At 40.4% G+C, this 20826-nt stretch overlaps 1 protein-coding gene across 1 annotated transcript in view; it reads right to left on the bottom strand.

Annotated features, from left to right (window-relative positions):
• Nucleotides 1-20325, bottom strand: part of BMX (BMX non-receptor tyrosine kinase) — a 28561-nt gene extending 8236 nt beyond the window's left edge. The window contains exons 1-11 of the mRNA XM_075410908.1: nt 20188-20325; nt 19050-19154; nt 16675-16756; nt 14914-15033; nt 13137-13198; nt 8246-8424; nt 5113-5172; nt 3412-3466; nt 1726-1805; nt 867-994; nt 370-444 (exon numbers count right to left, since the gene is read on the bottom strand). Coding sequence (XP_075267023.1) covers nt 370-444; nt 867-994; nt 1726-1805; nt 3412-3466; nt 5113-5172; nt 8246-8424; nt 13137-13198; nt 14914-15033; nt 16675-16756; nt 19050-19154; nt 20188-20325 — 1084 coding nt within the window. The remainder of the gene's footprint in view (nt 1-369; nt 445-866; nt 995-1725; nt 1806-3411; nt 3467-5112; nt 5173-8245; nt 8425-13136; nt 13199-14913; nt 15034-16674; nt 16757-19049; nt 19155-20187) is intronic.
• Between the last annotated feature and the right edge of the window lie 501 nt (nt 20326-20826).

Here is a 20826-nt window from a genome sequence, read left to right as displayed (position 1 = left end):
ATGCCTTAAAAACGGCACAACATAAAAGTTTTTAAAGTTTATATAAAGTGACTTTGCATTCACCTTGTCCTGGAAGTGGTCTACACAAGCTTGTAGGAAGGGATACCCTATTTCACAGAACCATAAAGTCTCAATGCTGCAGTGGACAAGAGGAAACTACAGAAGGAGCTATGGACTGAAAGAGCATCCTTGCCAAGTTCTCACATTGCCTCCTGTGTGGACAAATGGAAATGGCAACCAAACAAAGAGCTCAAAGATCCTATAACCTCCTGCAAGCCCAAAAAGCAGTAAGAGTCATGGTTTTCTGGTTATTCTTTCCTTGGTGGCCAAGATTGACATCAGTTTCAAAAAGGAAAGTTATCTTCATACCGTTTCCTAATGAAGCTGTGGTTGGGACTTTATTTACTTGCGTAGACACTGCATGCCGGAGTCTTGTCACCATACCTACACAGAAAACTTATTAAAGGTCACAATATATACACGAGTCTTCTGAAATCAAAGAAAATACAGGGAAACAAATACCTCCCTTCCCCTGCCACATTAAACCCATCTAGATGATGAGAGATATGAAATATTCAATATAAAGCACCTGCTGCATCATGACACAAAACTGAAAATTTTCTATGCTTAAGGGCTAGTCCAGCAAAGGTATTGCAAGAAGAGGTACTGCAATACCAAAAAGCACTGTACAGCAAAGGAAAGCAACTATATTGATTGTGAATATGTTAGATCAAGTTCCACCCAAAGTGTCCCAAAAGACGTTTCAATTTTTAGAACATTTGATATGAGAAGAGATTCGCCATAACTCTGAGAAGTCCAGAAGCCTAAGCCAAAACCAATTAAGTAGAAAGAACATAAACGATTACCGGCTGAGTTGTGCTGATGGTAGTGTATAAGCTTGGGAATTGATTCAAAACAGTAATTTTCAGCAAGGTAATACTTGTTCTCAGGGGTTTTGTGCACATGATAATGTTTGACTGTTCCTTTTTTACTTCTGAAAAACATCACAAAGTGCTGTACATGTCAAAGTCTTGCAAAGTGCCTTCCAGCCCACGTGTTAATAGATTAGTTCATTGCTGAATGAACAGCAACACTCCAACACTCCAGCTGGCCGAATAACAAAATATGTAGTAGATGTCACCAGGAAGACTGTTACATTTGTCTCAGACTGCTTTTCCCCCCTTAATACCTGCTGGCTATGTAGTACAGGGTCCTAGCACACTGGAGACTGCTGCATCCTCTAATGTAGTCTGATGGTTAGTACTTGTCTCCCAACAGCTACATCTAGAGCAAAAGACTTTCACATACTGCCCTTGCAATGGTTCTGCACCTGATTTTGAACACCTTCCCTTCCCCTTCCCCTTCCCCTTCCCCTTCCCCTTCCCCTTCCCCTTCCCCTTCCCCTTCCCCTTCCCCTTCCCCTTCCCCTTCCCCTTCCCCTTCCCCTTCCCCTTCCCCTTCCCTTTGTTTCTTTCTCACTCTTGAGACTCACTATTACCCTAGATGATGTGCCTGTTACATGTCTGTGTTTAGACGAGACAATTCTGGGCCTCTATTCCCATGTTCAGGGAGCCTCTGGCATGTATGAATTCAAATAACTGATATGACCTGAATGTGCCCGCGATTCACCTTTAATACAACGTAGAGATTTTGTCTGACCAGTCACACCAAGCAACATGCCCATAGCATGCTCATATAAATGGTACTCATTCTTTGAATACTCACTCAGAAACCTTGCTGAATACAGACACAGTATACATTCCTGCTTGGCTAGATTGCCGAACCATAAAAGCACCTTCTTTTCCCTGAATAAAAATAAAAGCAAACAAACAAGGAACGATGAGGTTGGGATTCCTTTCAGTGAACTTCTGAGTTTTACACTGTAATGTCCACAAAGGAGAGGAGACATGACTCTTCTGACCTCCTTTAAGGATGACATTAGGACAAGATGAATTATTCCTGAGAGATATAGATTTCTCTCCAACAAAAAGAGGGTCTAGGTAACTGGTTGTGGTATCCCACTGTAAATGTCTTAAGTTAGCTGAGTTGTACCCCAGCCCAGACATGCAGCAAGTAGTCTGCAATTTTGTTTTGGTGCACATATACGGATTTGTAAATGGGGACATGGAGAGTTGTTAACCCCATTTCCTTTGTCATGTCCCCTCCAGAGGAGGTACACACTAGAAGACCCAAACACTACCACATACATGCTATCTGAATAAGAGCTCTATCCACCACACTCAGTTCCTTTACATAATGCGTTAGACTGATGAATTTTCTATTGCCAAAGTATTCCTGAATTACTGAATAAGTAGAAATATTTTCACTGTACTCTATTATATTCGGACTATTTTTAGTCTTTATGTGGTACTCTGGTCCTAACTTTCACTATCCACTTTTACTTCTGTTAATGGTTTGCCATGCAGAGCTCGAAATTCTGGTTTTCATAGTTCATTTAACAGCTACACCTCAAATGTTCTAGGAATGGCTATTGCAGGGAGGAAAGAAGACATCTAGAACCTCACATACAGGGCAGGGTTCATCGCTGTGAAGTTCAAAGGAAGATCCATATCCCCTTAAAGTTAACTGGAGTCAGGAGCATCCAACACCTTTTGAGACTGGGACATATCTGCCTTTCTCCAGTGATTTGCCAAGCTCACATTTCATTCCTGAACCTGTGGTGCAGGTCTAAGGGAAAGGACACTGAGACAAGGCTCCCAAAGGGTCGGGTTATATCAAAGTTGTTAGCGGCTGAGTACCAGTAGGACTGGCTGTGAGAAAGCAGCAAGCCATAAGAGGAAAACTTGTTTACACAGCACATCCAAGACCAAAGCATGGCTGAGGCTGGGTCTCCACCAGAAAGGTGCATGGACAAGTATTTCTGCAGTCATCCACTGTAAAGACACCTGACTAGCCCTGTGGTGCTATCCATCCTCGCTCCCAGTCAGCTGCATCCGGCCAACGCTCAGTGGACACAGCACTGAGCTTGCTCGGGGTTGTCTGCTTGTCTGGGTGAACTTTTTTTACTTCACATTTGTGTATTGTAAAATCATCACAGAGGATTCCTCTAGGCTGACCTGCAGGAAAAGCCACACTGCAGCAAACAGCACAGTCCTAGAGGTAAAACCAAAAAGCAGAGCTCTGAGGGCAAATGCACACCGTATGGATTTGTTTCAATCCTATTTTAGAGATGCATCATTTGTTTATTTGTGTAAAAGGACCATTAACATATCCAAGCATTTTTGGAGATCTGTTTATCGATACCAAGTTAGCACAAGAATTTCTAGCAGTCTGTAATACTACAGCTATTTGAAGAGCATCAGCATCCTCTAGCTACACAGCATAGCAAAGACAACAGACAGAAATATTTCCATGGTTGTTCATATACAAGCAATAAAGGACATATAGGACCTTCTGATGGAGCAGCTGCTCAGACTGGGCACGGGAGATATTACCAGCATACCAACTGCAACGAGAAATATTGGGCTTATTATTCACAGGCTGATTTCTGAATAAGGCACAGCAGACACATGATAAATGCCAGACATCATAAATACTTTCAAAACTGGTTTTAAAAGCCAGAAGGTAGATTTGGGACTTTTCCTGCATATGTGATTTTAGGCCCCGGAATAAAAGGGAAACCACTAGTTCCAATTTGCTCCCTCTCATCCAGTGGCTCTCCTTGCCCTGAAATATCTGGGCTCACCCTGTGACTCTGACTTTTTACAGTAACTCCTTAGAGAAGAATCCTGCTGCCCTAAAGTTCTGCCTGGAGCTCTAGCAGAAGCACGCTGCTCTGTCTCCTGCAGACCATGACACAGCTGTCTCCCTAAAAGCTGCGAGGTGCATAGTTCTCCTCCAACCTTGAACCTTCTGGTTGTCACAATATTTAAGTAAACCGAGAGATCCCAAATGGAGGAAACAAGCTAAACATGCTATGTCAGATCAGTTCAGGGAACTCCAATGAAGCCTTTTTAATAGCAGTTCACTTTCATGAAGCATCCCTTTAGCGTACAAAACTGATTTGTGTAAATGACTTTTTTTGTCTGAAACCAAATACATTCATAGAATCATAGAATGGTTTGGGTTGGAAGAGACCTTAAAGATCATCTGGTTCCAACCCCCCTGCCATGAGCAGGTACATCTTTCACCAGACCAGGTTGCTCAAAGCTCCATCTAACCTGGCCTTGAACACTTCCAGGGAGGGGGCAGCCACAGGGTCTTTGGGCAACCTGCTCCAGTGTTTCGCCACCCTCATGGTGAAGAATTTCTTCCTAATATATAATCTAAATCTGCACTCTTTTAGTTTACAGCCATTCCCCCTTGTCCTATCACTGCACACCCCTGTGAAAAGTCCCTCTCCATCGTTCTTGTAGGCCCCATTCAGGTACTGGAAGGCTGCTATAAGGTCACCCCGCAGCCTTCTCTTCCCCAGGCTGAACAACCCCAACTCCCTCAGCCTGTCCTTGTAGGAGAGGTACCCCAGCCCTCTGATCATTTTTGTGGCCCTTCTCTGGACCTGCTCCAACACATCCATGTCCTTCTTATGTTGGGGGCTCCAGAGCTGGATGCAGGACTCCTGGTGGGGTCTCACAAGAGTGGAGTAAAGGGGCAGAATTACCTCCCTCGACCTGCTGGCCATGCTTCTCTTGATGCAGCCCAGGATATGGTTGGCTTTCTGGGCTGCAAGTGCACATTGCTGGCTCAAGTTGAGCTTCTCATCCACCAGTACCCCCAAGTCCATCTCCTCAGGGCTGCTGTCGTGCCACTCTCTGTCCAGCCTGTGCTTGTGTTTGGGATTGCCCCGACCCACTTGCAGGACCTTGCATTTGGCCTTGCTGAACGTCATGTTGTTCACACAGGCCCACTTCTCCAGCCTGTCAAGGTCCCTCTGAATGGCATTCCTTCCCTCCAGCGTGTCAACCACACCACACAGCATGCCTTTGGAAGTCTGTGGGCAGTGATGTTGCTCATGACAATATCTACAATTATTATTATTACAGCCTTACATAGGATACCATTGCTCTATTTATAGTGGACATGTAAAGTGGAAAGACAGTCTCTGCCCAAAGAATCTTTTGGTCCTCATGCAGATATATTCTATGTACTCACTCGTGCTTAGCAATACTCTGCTCTTCTGCCAATGTCTGATCACTGACGCTGAGGTTTTCCCTGCAAAGACAAAAGAACATGCTGAACTTGTGAAAAACTACTTATGAGAAATACCTTCTTTGGGTTAAAAGTCATACTACATATATTTTTTGAGCAGTTATACCATGGTCTAAGCTGAATATTTCAAAAAATTTAGACATATTTAATTACGTTGATTTTTTTATGACTTGGTAAACACTTATACAGCCTCTCTCCTCCACTGTGCAATGTGTTGGAAACCCAAATATTCTCTGTGCATGATGTAACAGGCAATGAAACTACATACCCCTTTAGTGATCTTATGAAGAGAATGCATCTACCTTTTCCAAATTTACGTGGACGATTTCTAAAACTGCACAGCCCTAGACTTTCCAAATAAATGTTCTTAGCATGACAGACAACAGGAGTTCATGTGCCAGAAAAAGAGGCCTCTAAAATAATCTTCTTGATTCTTCTTTATGCTGCCTTTTACACGATACTGTAAGAGTATGGCTTTTTTAAGGAAACCTCTGAATCTTGTCAAGCATGGTTTACTATGAGACAATCTTTTCTGTTTCTGCAAGATTTTCATTCACAGACTTTGGCATACATTTAGTGCTTACAATGTCCTGTCATCTTACTAAAAAGGGAAAGATGGATCTGATGCATCACTTCGACAGACCTGGACTCCCTTTATCCTGTACTGGACTACTCACATACATACAAAGGTGTGAGAGTGCTAGCAAGGCTGATTTTATGCTGAAATAAGAGCATAAAGATTAAAATCCCAGCATAACTGAAGTCAGTGGCAAAACAGTATTGATTTAAATGAAACCAGGATTTTCAATGGATGTTTTTTGCATTAATGTATGAGTCAAGAAGACAAATTGTATCTGATTCTGCAACTTTCAGAAAACTTTATGCTTAGTACTCAGAAAGTTATTTAAAAAGAAAAATATTCCAGAAATATTGCCTAATCTTTACTAGAGTGGTGAGTAAAACATTTAAACAGTGGATGGCTGTATATTGATTCACCTTGGCTCATCATCATTCAGAGATAACTTTCTCAAGTAAGTGCTTGGTACAAAACCTTCATTCCTGCAAAATAAACAGTTCACAGTTTAGCTATCGTACATGACTGCATCTTAAATTCGGTCACTTAAAAAAGGTATTAATCGGAGAGTCACTTTTTAGAATGCCACTAACAGAACTGCTCATAGTTAAAACATTTCTGCTTTTACTTACCATGTAGAAAAATAGAGAAGTAATTTGCTTTAGAAAATTACATTTCAATGAAGTACACTTTTCACTAGTCTTTGAAATGGCTCCTTCTTCCGTGACTGGTTTCATCATATGGGAGACTGGAGCAGCTGTTCGGCAGTATCATTATATGCCATCTCAGTTGCTGTGATGAAGGATGCCAGCGACTAATGGGTGCCAGCAGAGTATCCAAGGTCAAGCGCAGAAAGTCAACAGGTAGACTCAGCACTCTTCCTGACACAATGCCAGGTGCAACTGAGCAGCTAAGCTAAATGAATATGGACAGCTGAGCTACCACTTAAGGCAGCTGGAAGCATGGCATGATGGCTCTAAGTTATGGGGGCCAACTAGCATCTGTAGTTGTAAGGGGGTGGGCTGTATGCTGTGCCCATCTGAAAAATAAATAGGGGGAATAAATTGTATGTTTGAATATGGATGGACACAGAAAGGAAGGATTTCTTCAACACAGATCTCCATAGAGTGAAAAGAAGACAGAGAGTGCATGAAAACAGGTGAAACAGGTAACTCCTGATGTTTGTTCCTACTACATTCAAGAAAACAAGATCTTCAGTATATTTTCAAGCAGAATTTGAATGTTTTGTTGTGATGTATCTGTGAGTTGTCCTTACAGAATCAATACTGCAAAAGTCTCACTTTCTCAAGCCAAAGAAAAAACTATAAATGTCCCTCTTTTTCTTAATCTCTCTCTGCTCCTTCATTCATCTTAGAGCCCTCTACTGAAGCTCTACAAGTGGAGCTGCCTGGATCATATGCTTTTACACAGCCATAAACAGTCCAGTGAAGACATTTAGGAACATATCTCATCTTACTAATTTATCATTGTCTTTGAGTTGCTGGGGTTGTGTGATGCTTTCTTCATCCAGAATGGTATGCCAGTCCTGTGAGTTATAAAGTGCAGACACTTTACCTTAATTTAAGATTGCTTTATTTGTTGGTTTCCATGCAGTTGTAAACATAGTCAGTGAATTATGAGTGGATCAAGTAGTTTCATTCTGTTCCAAATCAGTTTGGGCATCCCCTAGCTCAAAAATTCTTCCCTTCCACATTTCTATTAATCACATAAAGTCAAACTCAGCTAGTATCCATCACGAGACAGACAAGGAATCTTATCTCTTCCAGGCAGATCCTGTTTGTTGTGCTGCCTTTGTCTCCAGTGTACTCCTAAAGCCATTTCTCATTTTGTAACTCGGGAAGAGAAACTGTTTTCTGTTCCAGATGGGTATTAATGCAAAATATCTATTTTAAGTTGCTGAAGGGGATTCCTCCACTTGTGAACCTCAAAGAGAGCAATTAAACTCTTCTGTCCTGTACAGGCTGAGGTGTTCTGTCTCAGTGGAAAAGTATTGCTAAAGCTGGGAAGGGACTGAAGTAAGAAGTGATTAATGCTTCAGCATTTCTCACTGGTCTCCCTGCCGTCACTGCTATTGCAGCAGTAACCGTGATTGTCTAAAAATGGTTTAGTGCAAACAAGAGTGGCAGCATTTGTGAGGAGAAATTTTATCTTTTTATTCACTTAAACTCAATAGTTGGAAAAAGTGGACAGCTTCTGTATACACAGCCCTTCTTCAAGCACATATCAATAATAAGGTCACTGGGTACTATCTTAGTATACCAGGCAGCAACTATTGTAAATCTTACCCAACCTGGCAGCCAAGGGTGGTAGTGAAAATGGAGCTGTACGGAAGACAACGAGGCTTCTAGAGCAAGGTTTTAAAGCTACTAAGGGCTAACATAGGCCCTGAAAGGTAACAGGACTGCCTGCAATGTCGTCTGTGAAGATGGCATGTGGAAGACCATAGTCATGGAACAAAAGTATTCTGCAGCACATACTTACCCTTGCAAATCCCTTACTTTCCACCAGTCAGAATCTTCCCCTTGCAATACATAGTATTTATGGCTTCTGACAAGCTGGATAGCTGAATTTCCTTCAGGTTCATAGCTGCATTTGGCCACAGCCATTTTCAGGCCTGACTTGTCTGGGGATAGCACCTGCAGCAGGCTTCTGTGTTTCCACTTCTGAAGACAGAGGAAATAAAGTGATAAGGAGATGCAACACAGGATACAGTAAGAAACAACATATGACAAGTACACCATCACTTGTATCTTCAACATGTTTAATGATATTAGGCAAATTAATCAAAGCTAAGAGCATGGGCACAGGCAAGCAGCTTTTTCCTCATCCATTTCGAAGCACATCCCAGAAACTGTTGTCCACATTTGTGAGACAGGTGAGAACAGAACCAAGTTGCATGACAATGATGCCAGAAGCAATTAATTCTGAGTGGAGGCTGACACTGATGGAATAGGAAGCTCTCATTGCCAGGATTACATGACAGACTTGAGTCCTTTCAAGTGCCTGCCACCTATCCGAAGCTGATACTACTTAATGAACAGTTGCAATTCCTGGGCTTTGGACACCACATCATTGAATTGTGCTTTACTGTAGCGAAGTGCGGTGATGTCCTGTTGTGTCAAAAGACCCCATCACAATACTATGAAATAACTTTGTTTGTTTGAATTGCTTTTGATCAATAGGTAACATTACCATGAAGCGCAACAAGCATTAGTCAGTTGTTACTACTAAGCACTGAAAGCAAAAAGCTATGTTCATTCTAAATCATTCCCTTTCCTCACCATGTTTTATTGATGCTTCTCTGCTAAGCATGTTGGATTAAGGAATCCCACTCCCTGGTGCCGAACTTTAGCCGTGCAGGGTTAAACAAGTGTAGGTATGTAACTACAGGATTCATCTTGCCTATATTTGACGTATATCTTCATATGAAATATGTCATCCTACATGAGTGTCTACTTCTCATCACTGACCGTTGAGGAGGTCTAGACAAATAACTTGGATGAGAAGCCTGGCATTAAAGTTAGGTGACATCAGACTAACCATAGGCAAAAGGGCAAATTCATGCACTGAAATACATTTAGAAATCAGGGAAATGTCATAACTGAGAAAATCCAGACATCACAATTCTTTAAAAGCAGAGAAAACTACACATGAAACACTGACAGCAAAGGATGAGGGAAAATAAGAAAGACTTAGGAGAAGAGGGTCCAAATGCCAGCTATTTATAATTGAAAACCGCTGTAATGAAATGCCAGGGAAAATTTCCAAGTGTCCTGAAGCAGACTGTGATTCCTTGAAGTCAAGTCCAAGTGACCACGGCATTGTATGTTTACTTGTTTCCTCTTTACTGACATTTTTTGATTAATTTAAACAAGGAGAAACCAAAGAGCCAAGTGAATGTCTGATTGAGTTTACTGAGCCAGAAGACATACATGGTCTCTTCTTGCAAACACACAAAGTCTCAATCTGATCTCTCCAAACTCCAGTGGAGATACTCATTCTTTAAAGAGGTATCACTCACAGCAGAGTTGTCTTCATTTGAGTAGAAGTAGGTCTTATCAAGTACTACTACTTGAACCCAATAAGGGTGGCTTCTATTTGTCTTATCTGACTCTGGTGGAAAGCAGCTGATAGCTTGAGGGCCTGTGTCAGGCAGGATTCAGGTCTTAGACTGTCCATTTGCTTTGTGGAATAATGACAGAACTAGACTTGCCTGCAGTTTTCAGAAAGATGGAGAAAATTACAAGACAGAGATTAAACCGTTTTCTCTTTAAAGCATCTGGTGATGTTAGAGCAAGCTGATATTCACCAAATGTGTTTATGAGCTGATGTGGACCTCTGATATTTGGCTTTGGTAGTTTTTGGAGATTAAATTGTTCTTTCTTGATTTCCTATGTTTTGCTTGTGGAATGATCAGAGTGTCTCCCTCTGATGGAGTTTTGTCTTTTTGTGTGAATAGGAGAAATTGCAAAGTGTTGGCCAAAGTAAATGGTATAAAGGTTTATTATCACAGAAATGAGTTTTGCTTTGTCCAACCTGCCAGGGAAAAGAACCAGCCAAAGATGATCACATCAGATTTGCATCCCTTTGAGTCCTTTGAGTTTCACTACTGGATCTGTATTTGTCTGTTGCAATATTCTGGATGGACTTCATCTGTAACCTGGTACAGATTAATGTCCTGATTTGCGTCCATATATACAGCTTTCCATTTCCAGCACTGGCTGAGAGCCCAGGAGAGTTTCCTAATAGTAACTGAGGGGAACTTATTATTTCCTTTATTCTGGCTGTGATATTATTGTGGTTTTCATGTTGATGACTGTGCCACTGTCATCTAGAAAGAGCCATAGGTGACAGTCTGAGATGCAGTACGATGTGCATATGGGGAACTGTTACCATCTGCAGCACTGCATCCCTACCATACCGCTGGAGGCATGTGCTGGATCATTTCAGCTTCCATAAAACTTGTCCAGTGCATAAGCATGAGAAGACTCGTGTATGCACTCAGTGGAATTCTACCTGATCTGCTGAAGCGCTGGTCTGACCTATGTGAACTGTTTGCCATTGCAGACAGCGGATGCCAGGCACCTAAAGCGGTGAAAGAATTTCTCAGGCAGGAAGCTCCTGCTCTGCTTCCTGCTGTTACCAAAGCACAGGGGAAGTGCCCTCTACTTCCCATGCTAGAATATTTGTGCCCAGTATTCTTTGTAATTGCATCACTCTGTAGGAACCAGCTCCTTTGTGGGAGACTAGGCATATAATGCTGAACTGATGAAAGGGACAGTGGCATCAAAGCTACAGGATGTAAGCGTGCGAAAGTAATGCCTCATGCAAAATGCAATGCCTCTGGTCATTTGGGAAGAAAGCAAGGGAGCAAGACTCGCAGAGGCTGGAGAGATGAGGGACATGAACCAAGACAGGCAAAAGGAAAGCTGGGGGTACGGTGGCACCTCTGGTGATCAAACTGAGTGGATGAAAGGGCAAAGTAAAAACGTGCTGAGAGCTTAAAGAAGCAGCTCTGTGACTATAAAGTGTTCCTCACCATGAGAAGTCAGTATTAGCCTTCTTAACCTGATGATATCATATGGCTTGGGAAAATGGAGTCAAGTTGTTCTAACCAGATGTTGTAGTTATTACATCAGCAATTACTAAACCTGTTTTAGAAGTACCCATCCAAAAACTGTCATGTCCCTGCTTTTTAAATTTTCCTTTCAAAATATCTTCTCTGAACTCAAGCATATTATAATAATAAATTATAAAGGCCTAGCAGAAGCCAGCATGTTCAGGAGCAGATTTGAATGACTGATGATCTCTCCAGATAGACAAAGTATCTTCTGATGGAAGCCAGGCAAAACAAACCACGGTATTCAAAACAAGTTACGCTGCTGCATGTTCACAATGCTGTTACTTTCAAATCTCATTATCACAAAAAATGTCAAAAGGTTCTTTGTTCATGCTTCTTTCCAAGGTTTTATTATTACTTTTCTTGAAGCTCCACTTTACAGCTCTTGTGATTTTATCTTCTGTCTCTTGATATACTATGTGTTTCTTAAAGCCCTGACTGTTCATGTCAGCTGTATACAGAATAACTCCAGCTTCGTTTTTTTTTGCTCTAAGTTACTTTCTAATCAACAGAGAGAGGTGAGGAAATAGACCCAGACTATATTTTAAAGACACAGAACAGAAGTCAAATGAAAATAAAGCAGGAAATACAATTTTAAAAATGCCATGATTTGAAACGTAATCTAGTTTAATTGAGAGGAGGCTGGGGTAATGATCTATGAATACACAGACAGACCATACTGTTCGTCCTTTTTTAAATAGATAAAAACATCATAACTTAAGCCACTTTGTTCTTTTCTATTCTCTTGTCATTGTTAGGTCCTTCCCAGCTACAAACCTCAATAATTAGGCTGGGCAGTAAAATTAAGGTCAAAGATACCACTATTGCCCTTGTGTTTGTACAGGAGGAGATAGATGAGGAAATAAGCATAGAAGCAGATCTTCCAGTCTTGCTTTTATTCTTAACCCTGCCAAATATTGCCCTTCTTCATCTAGCAGCTGCTGGAGGACTCAGTCTGGGTTGAGCACGAGCAGTGCTTTTTGGCATTCTGGTGTCCTTATTTTTTTCTTTGGGTCTGTGAAAGCCTGGCTTTCTCATACAGACAGCAAGTCTCAGTGGGTGCTGGTGGGACACCACACTCCTGGGTTTCTGTCCTATATGAAGTCAAGATATAGGCAAGAGGACACTAAGAGCTGAGATGCACTTCCCAATTCATTAACTTAGAGGCTGTCTCTGTAAATTTGGACTAAATAAGCATTCCTGTCCAGCCATCTGTACTCCTGACCCGACCCCAGAGCAGCACAACCTGGGACTTGTCTAAGATAAATGCAGTTCATCCACCACTTCTCACCCATACAAAGCAGTTATATTTGTTTACATCTTCAGCTGCAATGTTTTCTGCAAGTACTGTGAGCAGCATTTTCACTGGGGAGGCCGGTGGCAGGGATTTTTTGGCATCCGTAGGAATGGGGACCTCCTACACACTAGAGAGCTAATTTTGATGGCATTCCCTGATCCCACTGGAAATAAGCGTATAAAGTAAAAGACATCCTTACAAGGGCTGTAACCCGTACTGCCACCAGCATGTTACAGTGAACTGAATGTGGCTGAGACTTTCCCAGTTTGCCATTTATAGCACATGGAAGAGGGGGATGATGACACAAGGATGCTGAAACTGCACTGTAAATTACAGGTCTACATCAGCTTCCAGTGAGTGGCTGTTTGCAATTCTCCATCCCATCCCACAGTCCTCCCTATGATCTGGATGCCAGTGCTTTCCCTGTAGCCAGATACTCAAATATTTTCACCTACCAGCATTTGAGGGACTGGAGGCAGTGGTTTCACAGACTCAGTTGTGCAACACAGAGTCACATCTAGAAGAGAGGAAGAAATAAAGGCAAAAGCGTGATTTAAGTAAAGCTTTATCTCCTGAGGCTTTCTCACTTGCAGATCTATACAGTGGCAGCAACAGCATCATGACAACTGACATTTCACCTCCCTGACTTATCGACACACTTTAGTTCTGTATTTTCCAGCCTTCTTTTAGTTCAAGCACCATCTCAGTATCTTAAAAACACCCCATCATCCATGTCTTCATCTATGCCAAAATACAAAATTCAGGGAAATTTGTAGTTGTATTTAGCTCTGTGGTTTTCCCAGTTCTGCTAGCTTATTTGATTGCATACAGAGGGAAACGCACGTATGCTTTATTGTTATTTATTTATTTTTTAAATTGTTTTATTGACACTTTTAGTCTATGAAGCAGTAATTAAGAAATACTGCTTTCAATTACCCAGTTGCAAGGCTGAGGCTGTCTGGAGTCATCCCTACATAGACAGTCTCCCTGTTGCTCCACACATCTCTGTTAGCAACCTCAGGAACCTATTTAGGAACAAATTTAAAGTAGATACGGCACATCATCCTGCGTGCATTATTATCTCAGACATAAATGAAGCATTCAATATACAAAAATTCTCTTTTTAATCCTTCTCTTGGCTAAGCCTTCCATGGCTGGTAATGAGGTATTTCCTTGTCTTTGCCACTGACAGGGAGTTTCTTGGCGTTATTTGCTTTTATAACAAGTGGTTTTGAAGCTAGATGATGCTATTCAAACTACTGTTACAAATCAGCTGACAACTCTTTGCATTATTTAGTGTTCCATAATGATGAAACCTGTCGTAATAGTAGATAAGCCTATATCATTAATTTCAATTTTCAAAAGCAAATGTTATACTGTTACAGGCAGTCTCACAGATCTAAATCATGTTCTTAATTGCTCACACCTTCATTTTTGGATTGAACTTTTAATTTTGGGTTCATGCTTTTTTGATTGTGACTGTAAATGCTTAAGATCAAGGTTTAATCACAGCCCAAATACTCATAAACTGCTGTTACATGTCCTAAATGTTGCCTTTCACTGTTAAGCATGTACACAGACGTGGAAATTTTCTTTTGAAAATGTGAAACAAATTTTTCTCAGTCTTTACAGATAAAAACTAGAACCCCTAAATAATTGTGACTAAGTTCTACAAAAATACTTTAGAAAAGCATGTTGAAATAAAAAAAAAATCTGCTGCAAGTTAAATCACACTGTTTAGAAAAAGAAATCATATAAATATAATTATATGTTAACATAATAGTTTTACTTCTATTTAGTTATGAAATGATATTATTTCAGATTCATTCTTACACACTCTCATGCTGAACTTGTATTGTTCCTACCCATCCAAAGTATGGGACCCCATTTTGAGGAAGGTCTTACAGCATAATGGTACAATTTAGAAAAATAATTATAAATAATAATGCTACTATTTAGAAAACAATTCCACCTGGTTTGTTTTGTAGGCAAAAATGTCACTAACTTTTTTATCAAACAGTGCAGATATAATTTAGTGTATAACTTCCCCCAGTTATACTATATGCTACAACACATAGCAACTATGATGTTACAAAGAGCTTATCACATGAATGAAAAGGTGTAAGTAGATTAGCTTTAATATTGGTTGCACTGCCTTAAATGCACATATGATTTGACAATTTTGTCAAAAATATAAATGAGACTAATCAAACAAATAAAAGAACACATTACATTTCTCCCAAATTGTACATCCAGGGGCTGCTTTACAGGTCTGGTTGCAACAGAGAAACTCCCCGTTGATGAAGAATCCTTTATGGTACTTGTTCAGTAAATCAGAATTGTCTTTAATTTCTGGAAAGCACAAAGAAACCAAAGAGAACATGACAGGCTGCAAAATGGGAATGTTCTTCATGATCAATAGAGTCTGCTGCACTAAACCATGGGACCCCAGAGTGCTTACTGACTCCTACGTCTAGGCACACATTCTGGTCACATTTTTATCTCTGTACCACATTCCTCTATGCAAACCTGAGTCTGAAATTCATCCCCTGCCAGCTACCTGTTTCTTTGAGAAAGAAACCTGGAAGTCAAGAAGGAGGTACAGTACAATTCAACGAAACACCTGAAGATAAAACAGGATGTGTCACGGATCTGGTAAAGATTTCACCATCAGTAATAAAACTAATTAGAAGAAAATGTTTTCATGTATCAAAATATGCTGAATATTTTCCTAGAACTATCTACTGTACGAAGATCATATTCACTGATACTCAGTATCAGAACAGATACTCAATACCTATCCAAACTACAATGTATTTGTTAAAATACATTTCTTCTTTAAGCACACTGTCACAGAAATATCTATTTTATATTCAAAGCACTGGTTTACTCTTGGAAAATGGCCCCAGTATTACCACTGTGCTAGTGATATGTTAGTTCTGTATCTAAAGGAAATGTAGAAGGTGTAGAGTGAGACTTTAAAAACTGCTTGTTTCAGGACTGGATTTCTCGGTCCTGCTGCAGTGAACCGCAACAAACCCCAGATTCTTGAGCATGTGAGAGAGTAGCAAAAGGATCAGGGCAGCTCTTGGTGACAAACGCGTTTTATATGCTTTTTAAGTTTATAATCATTAGAATATTTGTGCTATTATTTGTCTCATGAGCATTACAAAATATATCATTTATACAACCTTATTATTCACAAATTTTGTTTTAAAAGATCTTACTGAAAATCTTGGTTTCTAGAAGGTTTAATGTAGCTAGTTTGCCATATGCTTCACATTCTGTTTCTCATCCATATTCTCCATAACAGTGCCAGATTAATTGACAGACTCTCACTTCTGTATATGTAAAGGGAGTCACAGATAGATAGCTCATACACAGGCTTGCAAGCAAAATCAGGGAGGATATTTGTTCACAGTCCATTATAGATCGCCTGTTTTTGTTCCTGCAATGGCCAGCATGTGTGAGGGCTGCCCTATTCAATGTGGGGTTTTTGCCTTCACTGGAGTTATGCAGGGACACAGTTTTCTGCTTATAACTTACACTTTGCGTGACTGTGATTTTGCTTCATTGAAAACAATGGAAATTTCCTTGAAAAAAATAAAAGAGGAAAAAAGAAAGGAATAAGCACTAGCAATATTGGATATCTAGATGGTATTCATGCAGGTAAGCATTGTAATAGCCACATCAGGAATGGCTGTGCTCTGTTAACCTGCATTGGTAAAGGCTGAACGTATGATGAAGATGAGCAATTGCCCATGAAAAATATAAAAATAAGCTTCATTTTGGCTTACTTCTTACTAAAGCTTTCAGCCTTTAAAATTTCTAATCCATTCTCGAAAATATCATGTGTTTCAACCAGTCATTGCTGGAGTATGACTGAGACTAAAAACAGGTGACAAAGAATTGCAGAAAACGATGGGGCAGAAGCATTTTCCTATCTCTCCTCATGTTATTTGAATATTTTCATACACGAAGGAATAGTATTACCTTTATGCAAAGCTGCAAGCCACCGCTCCCGGCTCTCTTCATTGGTGGCATAGACATAGAGAATGCCACCTTTGTACACAATCTGGAAGAGGTTGGGAAAGCCAGCATGGTGAGAGTGTGCTGCCTGAAAACATGCTGCTGTGCAGGAGGGGAAAGGGGAAGCAGATAGGAGCCAAAAAAATAAGCTTTGTGGATCCACATTGAAGTTCCACAACTTAGTAACATTTCTCAGATGTCACTAACATTATTGTCATTTCATATAAATGCTTCCTATTTCCTATAAGTAAATATATAGATATAGGTATACATATACATATACATATATAAAAAATATATACCATCTTAACCAAAGTGGTTTGTGTCCTAAAGCACAGTTGCAGAAACACAGCGCAGCATCAAATATTTCTGGATATTGCCATTTTCCACACACAAAAGACCTTGTAGCCCTCATATAAACTCTCCCTTTCCACTTCAGTTTTTCCAGATTAGTCTTCCAGTTTTTGGCTCGTGTTGCACAAGCTCAGACCGAATGCTCACCGAGGCCATGAACCTGTCTCTCACAGTGTCCAGTAACAAACACCGAGGCAGAATATGGGCTCAGGGCAGCTGTACAGTGATCAGGGAATTCTGATCCAAGTGATGCATTTATACTTAATACCCTTAAGAGGTATTTTTCTTCTATGAATTCATCCAGTTGCCTTTTTAGGCACATGACTAGTACCTACAACAGGTAAGCAAGTAGCCCTACAGTAATCTCTGCAGTAAGCGGCCCTACAGTTCAGCTACATAACATGAACAGTCAGCTTTTTTACTTGTTTTCAGCCTGTCTTCTGCTAGCTTCATTTGATGCCTACCTAATAATTGCTAACTTCTGCTTTGCTTTTTGGTTCATGTGCAGTACGGGGCTGACTGTGTGCATGTGTCTATGTGAAGTCAGGGTTTCATTTCCCTGTGTACATTGCTCTTCAGTCACCTGCACTGAATTTCAAATGCTGCTTTATTGCTTTTGTTTGTTAGACTGAAAAGCCCTCATTATTACATGTGTTCTCCCACTGCTAAGTGTACATGACTGATTAATTTGCTTTCTGTCTCTGTATTTACTTAAATGGTGGAGCCCTGTGAGTTTTTCTCTTTAACGTGTTATCCATCCAATCTATCAGTCATTGTCAAGTCTCTCCTTTGACCTCTCTTCAGCTTACAACATCTTTCTTCAATTATAGTCACCAGAACCAGACACAATATTCTCCTGGTGATCACACTAGTGTCAAAACATATCGAGTGCTTCTACTCAGTATGTGCCTGCTTCCATGTCCAAGGATGCCATTAGCTCTTTCAGCCACAGCATCACACCAGGAATTTATGTTCAGCAGCCATGACCCTAAAGTCCTCTTTGGAGATACTGTTTCCCAGAACAGTCCCCCATCCTGTAACTATAGCACACACTCTTTTGCCCACTTAACTGAGTTATGCACTACTGACATAAATACACTGATTTTACATAAATGTGTCATTCGGTGCCAGAGAACTGGGGGAGGAAGAAGGAAAGCAAGACAGGAATGACACCCAGGATCAACCAGGCAGTGAAATATGAAGTACCTCTCATGAGGTTGCCCTTGGGTATGGCAATTATTGCAGGACCATGAATTAATGCACTGTTCAGCAACCCTGTTGTTCACTCTAGCAGCCCGCTCCTTGCGGTTGCATTGTTTGGCAGCGGCCCTCCAGAAAGGGATCTGCGGCCGCTTCTCACATCTGCATGTCCCACTGCCCATAGAATTGAGATTGATAGAGGCTCTAGGAGGAACCTGAGCTGGGCAACTGAAACAGATGAAAGGCAGCAAATTTGAAGTTACGGTTTTTGCATCACATTTAATTCTTGAACATGTGTAGTGCTTAGTGCAGTTGCATCTTCTGACACATGCACAAAGGATAGCCTTGGATTTCGTGACTGTGGCACGTTTGAATGGTAATCAGGCAGTCAGGGGTCAAATCCTGCACTTGGTGTTGATGAAAAAAAAAAGTAGTGGAAATAGGCAGGGACAATTGAAATAGGAATTTTTAAATGCTTAATTCTGACTTTAAATAAGTGCTAAACACATAGTGTAGTGATCTGTATATTCCAGATCGTATTAAAGCAAATATCTGATTGATCTTTCAACACAAAAGAAACAAGACTTGGTCTAAATTCTGTCACAGTCAATGAAAACATTTCAGCAAAATCACATCAGTAATAGGGACTGATTTTCTCTTTGCTGTAAATATCTGTAGCACTCAGCAATATCACATATCACCACGCCGGATAGGAACGATCAGTGTAACCTTAGGATGCTTGGAAAATCTCACATGAAATGTAAATGAAAGATTTCATGGCTAACCTGAAAAGGGTATTGTCTCTCACGAGGTGTTGATTCCTCAAGATTCACTGTCTCAACACATCGTATTTTCTCAATCTCAATTGTCCCCCTTTTGCTTCCTTTTTTCTAGGAGGGAAAAAATGCAACAGACTAAAAACTAACATTAACAAAATAAAAAGTATTTTAGTTTGACTGTTTTGTGCAATTTCATGTTTCAGTCTGCATAAGCCATAGCTTCAGGTTTGTTAAACTTTACAAGAAAGGTAGTAAAAGTCCCTGGACCTGCTGGCCACGCTTCTCTTGATGCAGCCCAGGATACAGTTGGCCTTCAGGGCTGCGAGCGCACATTAGTGGCTCATGTCAAGCTTTTCATCCACCAGTAGCCCCCAAGTCCTTCTTGGCAGGGGTTCTCTCAATCCCCCCATCCCCCAGCTTGTATTGACAGCGGGGGTTGCCCTGATTCACATGCAGGGCCTTGCACTTTGCCTTGTTGAACCTCATGGGATTCACACAGGCTCATTGGCCCAATGGAGCTTATTCTCACAGATCTTCCCTGCAGTTTTGTAATGGGATGTAACTCACAGGAGGAGTCCAAATGCATGAAAAGGAGGAAAAACTTTAAAATAAGTTGTCTGGGACATATATTTGCATTCCCGATGGGAGATCTTCTGAGTAAAAAGCCAACGTTTTGTGATATAGAGTCACTCCTTAGGAAACAAGGATAGCTTAACCATCTGCTGTGTGCAGCTGAGGGATGAGACTATAAGCTAATTATGCCTCATGCAAGTAACTTCTGAAGCCAGTTATTTACATCAGTTCAGAGGGAAGCATGAACAAGGAAAACATCCCTGTTCAGGACAATGTGTAAACATATGCCAACGTTAATTACTTGCTGCAGTTCTCTTCGTAAGGACAGAAACAGATGCTCAGTGGTAAGCACAACTGTAGGAGCTGTTGTGAATAGAGATACTCTTAAGCCTGTGGCTAAGTGTTTTCCTGAACTGAAACCAGGATTTGATACCCTATAATTCTACTCAAAACAAAGTACACCTGTTGTTCTAACACATAATGTCTAATCAAGTTTCACAGAAGAAAACTGAAGGAATAAGGTGACCCTGGAAAATCTTAGAACAGTTCACTTAAAAAAATTATTTCTTACCCCTTTGTCATATTTATAATAAGAAAGGTTTGCTTTTGTCAGAACAAACAACCTTTTCTTGTAATTAACTGGCGATATTTTTTTCTTCTGTTGTGACTTCTTTAAAAGAAGTTCTTCTAGAATTGTTTTCTTCTCCATTATATATCCCTAAAAGAACATCACAGTTACTTCTCTTTTTATTATTTTATTAATTTTTATTATTAATTTTCATTACTTTACTACTAATAATAACATTACAACACCAAGCATAGAAACTGTAATTATGAATATATTGAGCCATTGTTCTCTATATGTTCTATAAAATTTTATAGTAAAATATGGGTACAAAGCATGTGTTTAATCCTGCTTAAACAAATGAGGTCATTTAGCTTAATCACTGAGTAAAAACAATCATGGTAAACAAAAATTAAGGTACACATATACTATAGTTCTAAACAAGAAGTCTCTGTTACTTTGTTCTCTGAGGATCTTTCCTTCTGAAGCCATGCACCCTTTCTGGCAAAGAGCACAGTCTGCTTTATGCACAAATGTATTACATCTGCAGCATACCACAGAAGTCATTACAGCAGCAAAGACAAAGACAACAAGAAAGAAAACCCTTCTATTTACAGACCAGAAAAACATATCTAATGTTGACAG

The sequence above is a fragment of the Opisthocomus hoazin genome, chromosome 1, assembly GCF_030867145.1.
Source record: "Opisthocomus hoazin isolate bOpiHoa1 chromosome 1, bOpiHoa1.hap1, whole genome shotgun sequence".
In the NCBI taxonomy this organism is placed as follows: Eukaryota; Metazoa; Chordata; class Aves; order Opisthocomiformes; family Opisthocomidae; genus Opisthocomus; species Opisthocomus hoazin.
This window is presented reverse-complemented; position numbering and strand designations above follow the sequence as displayed.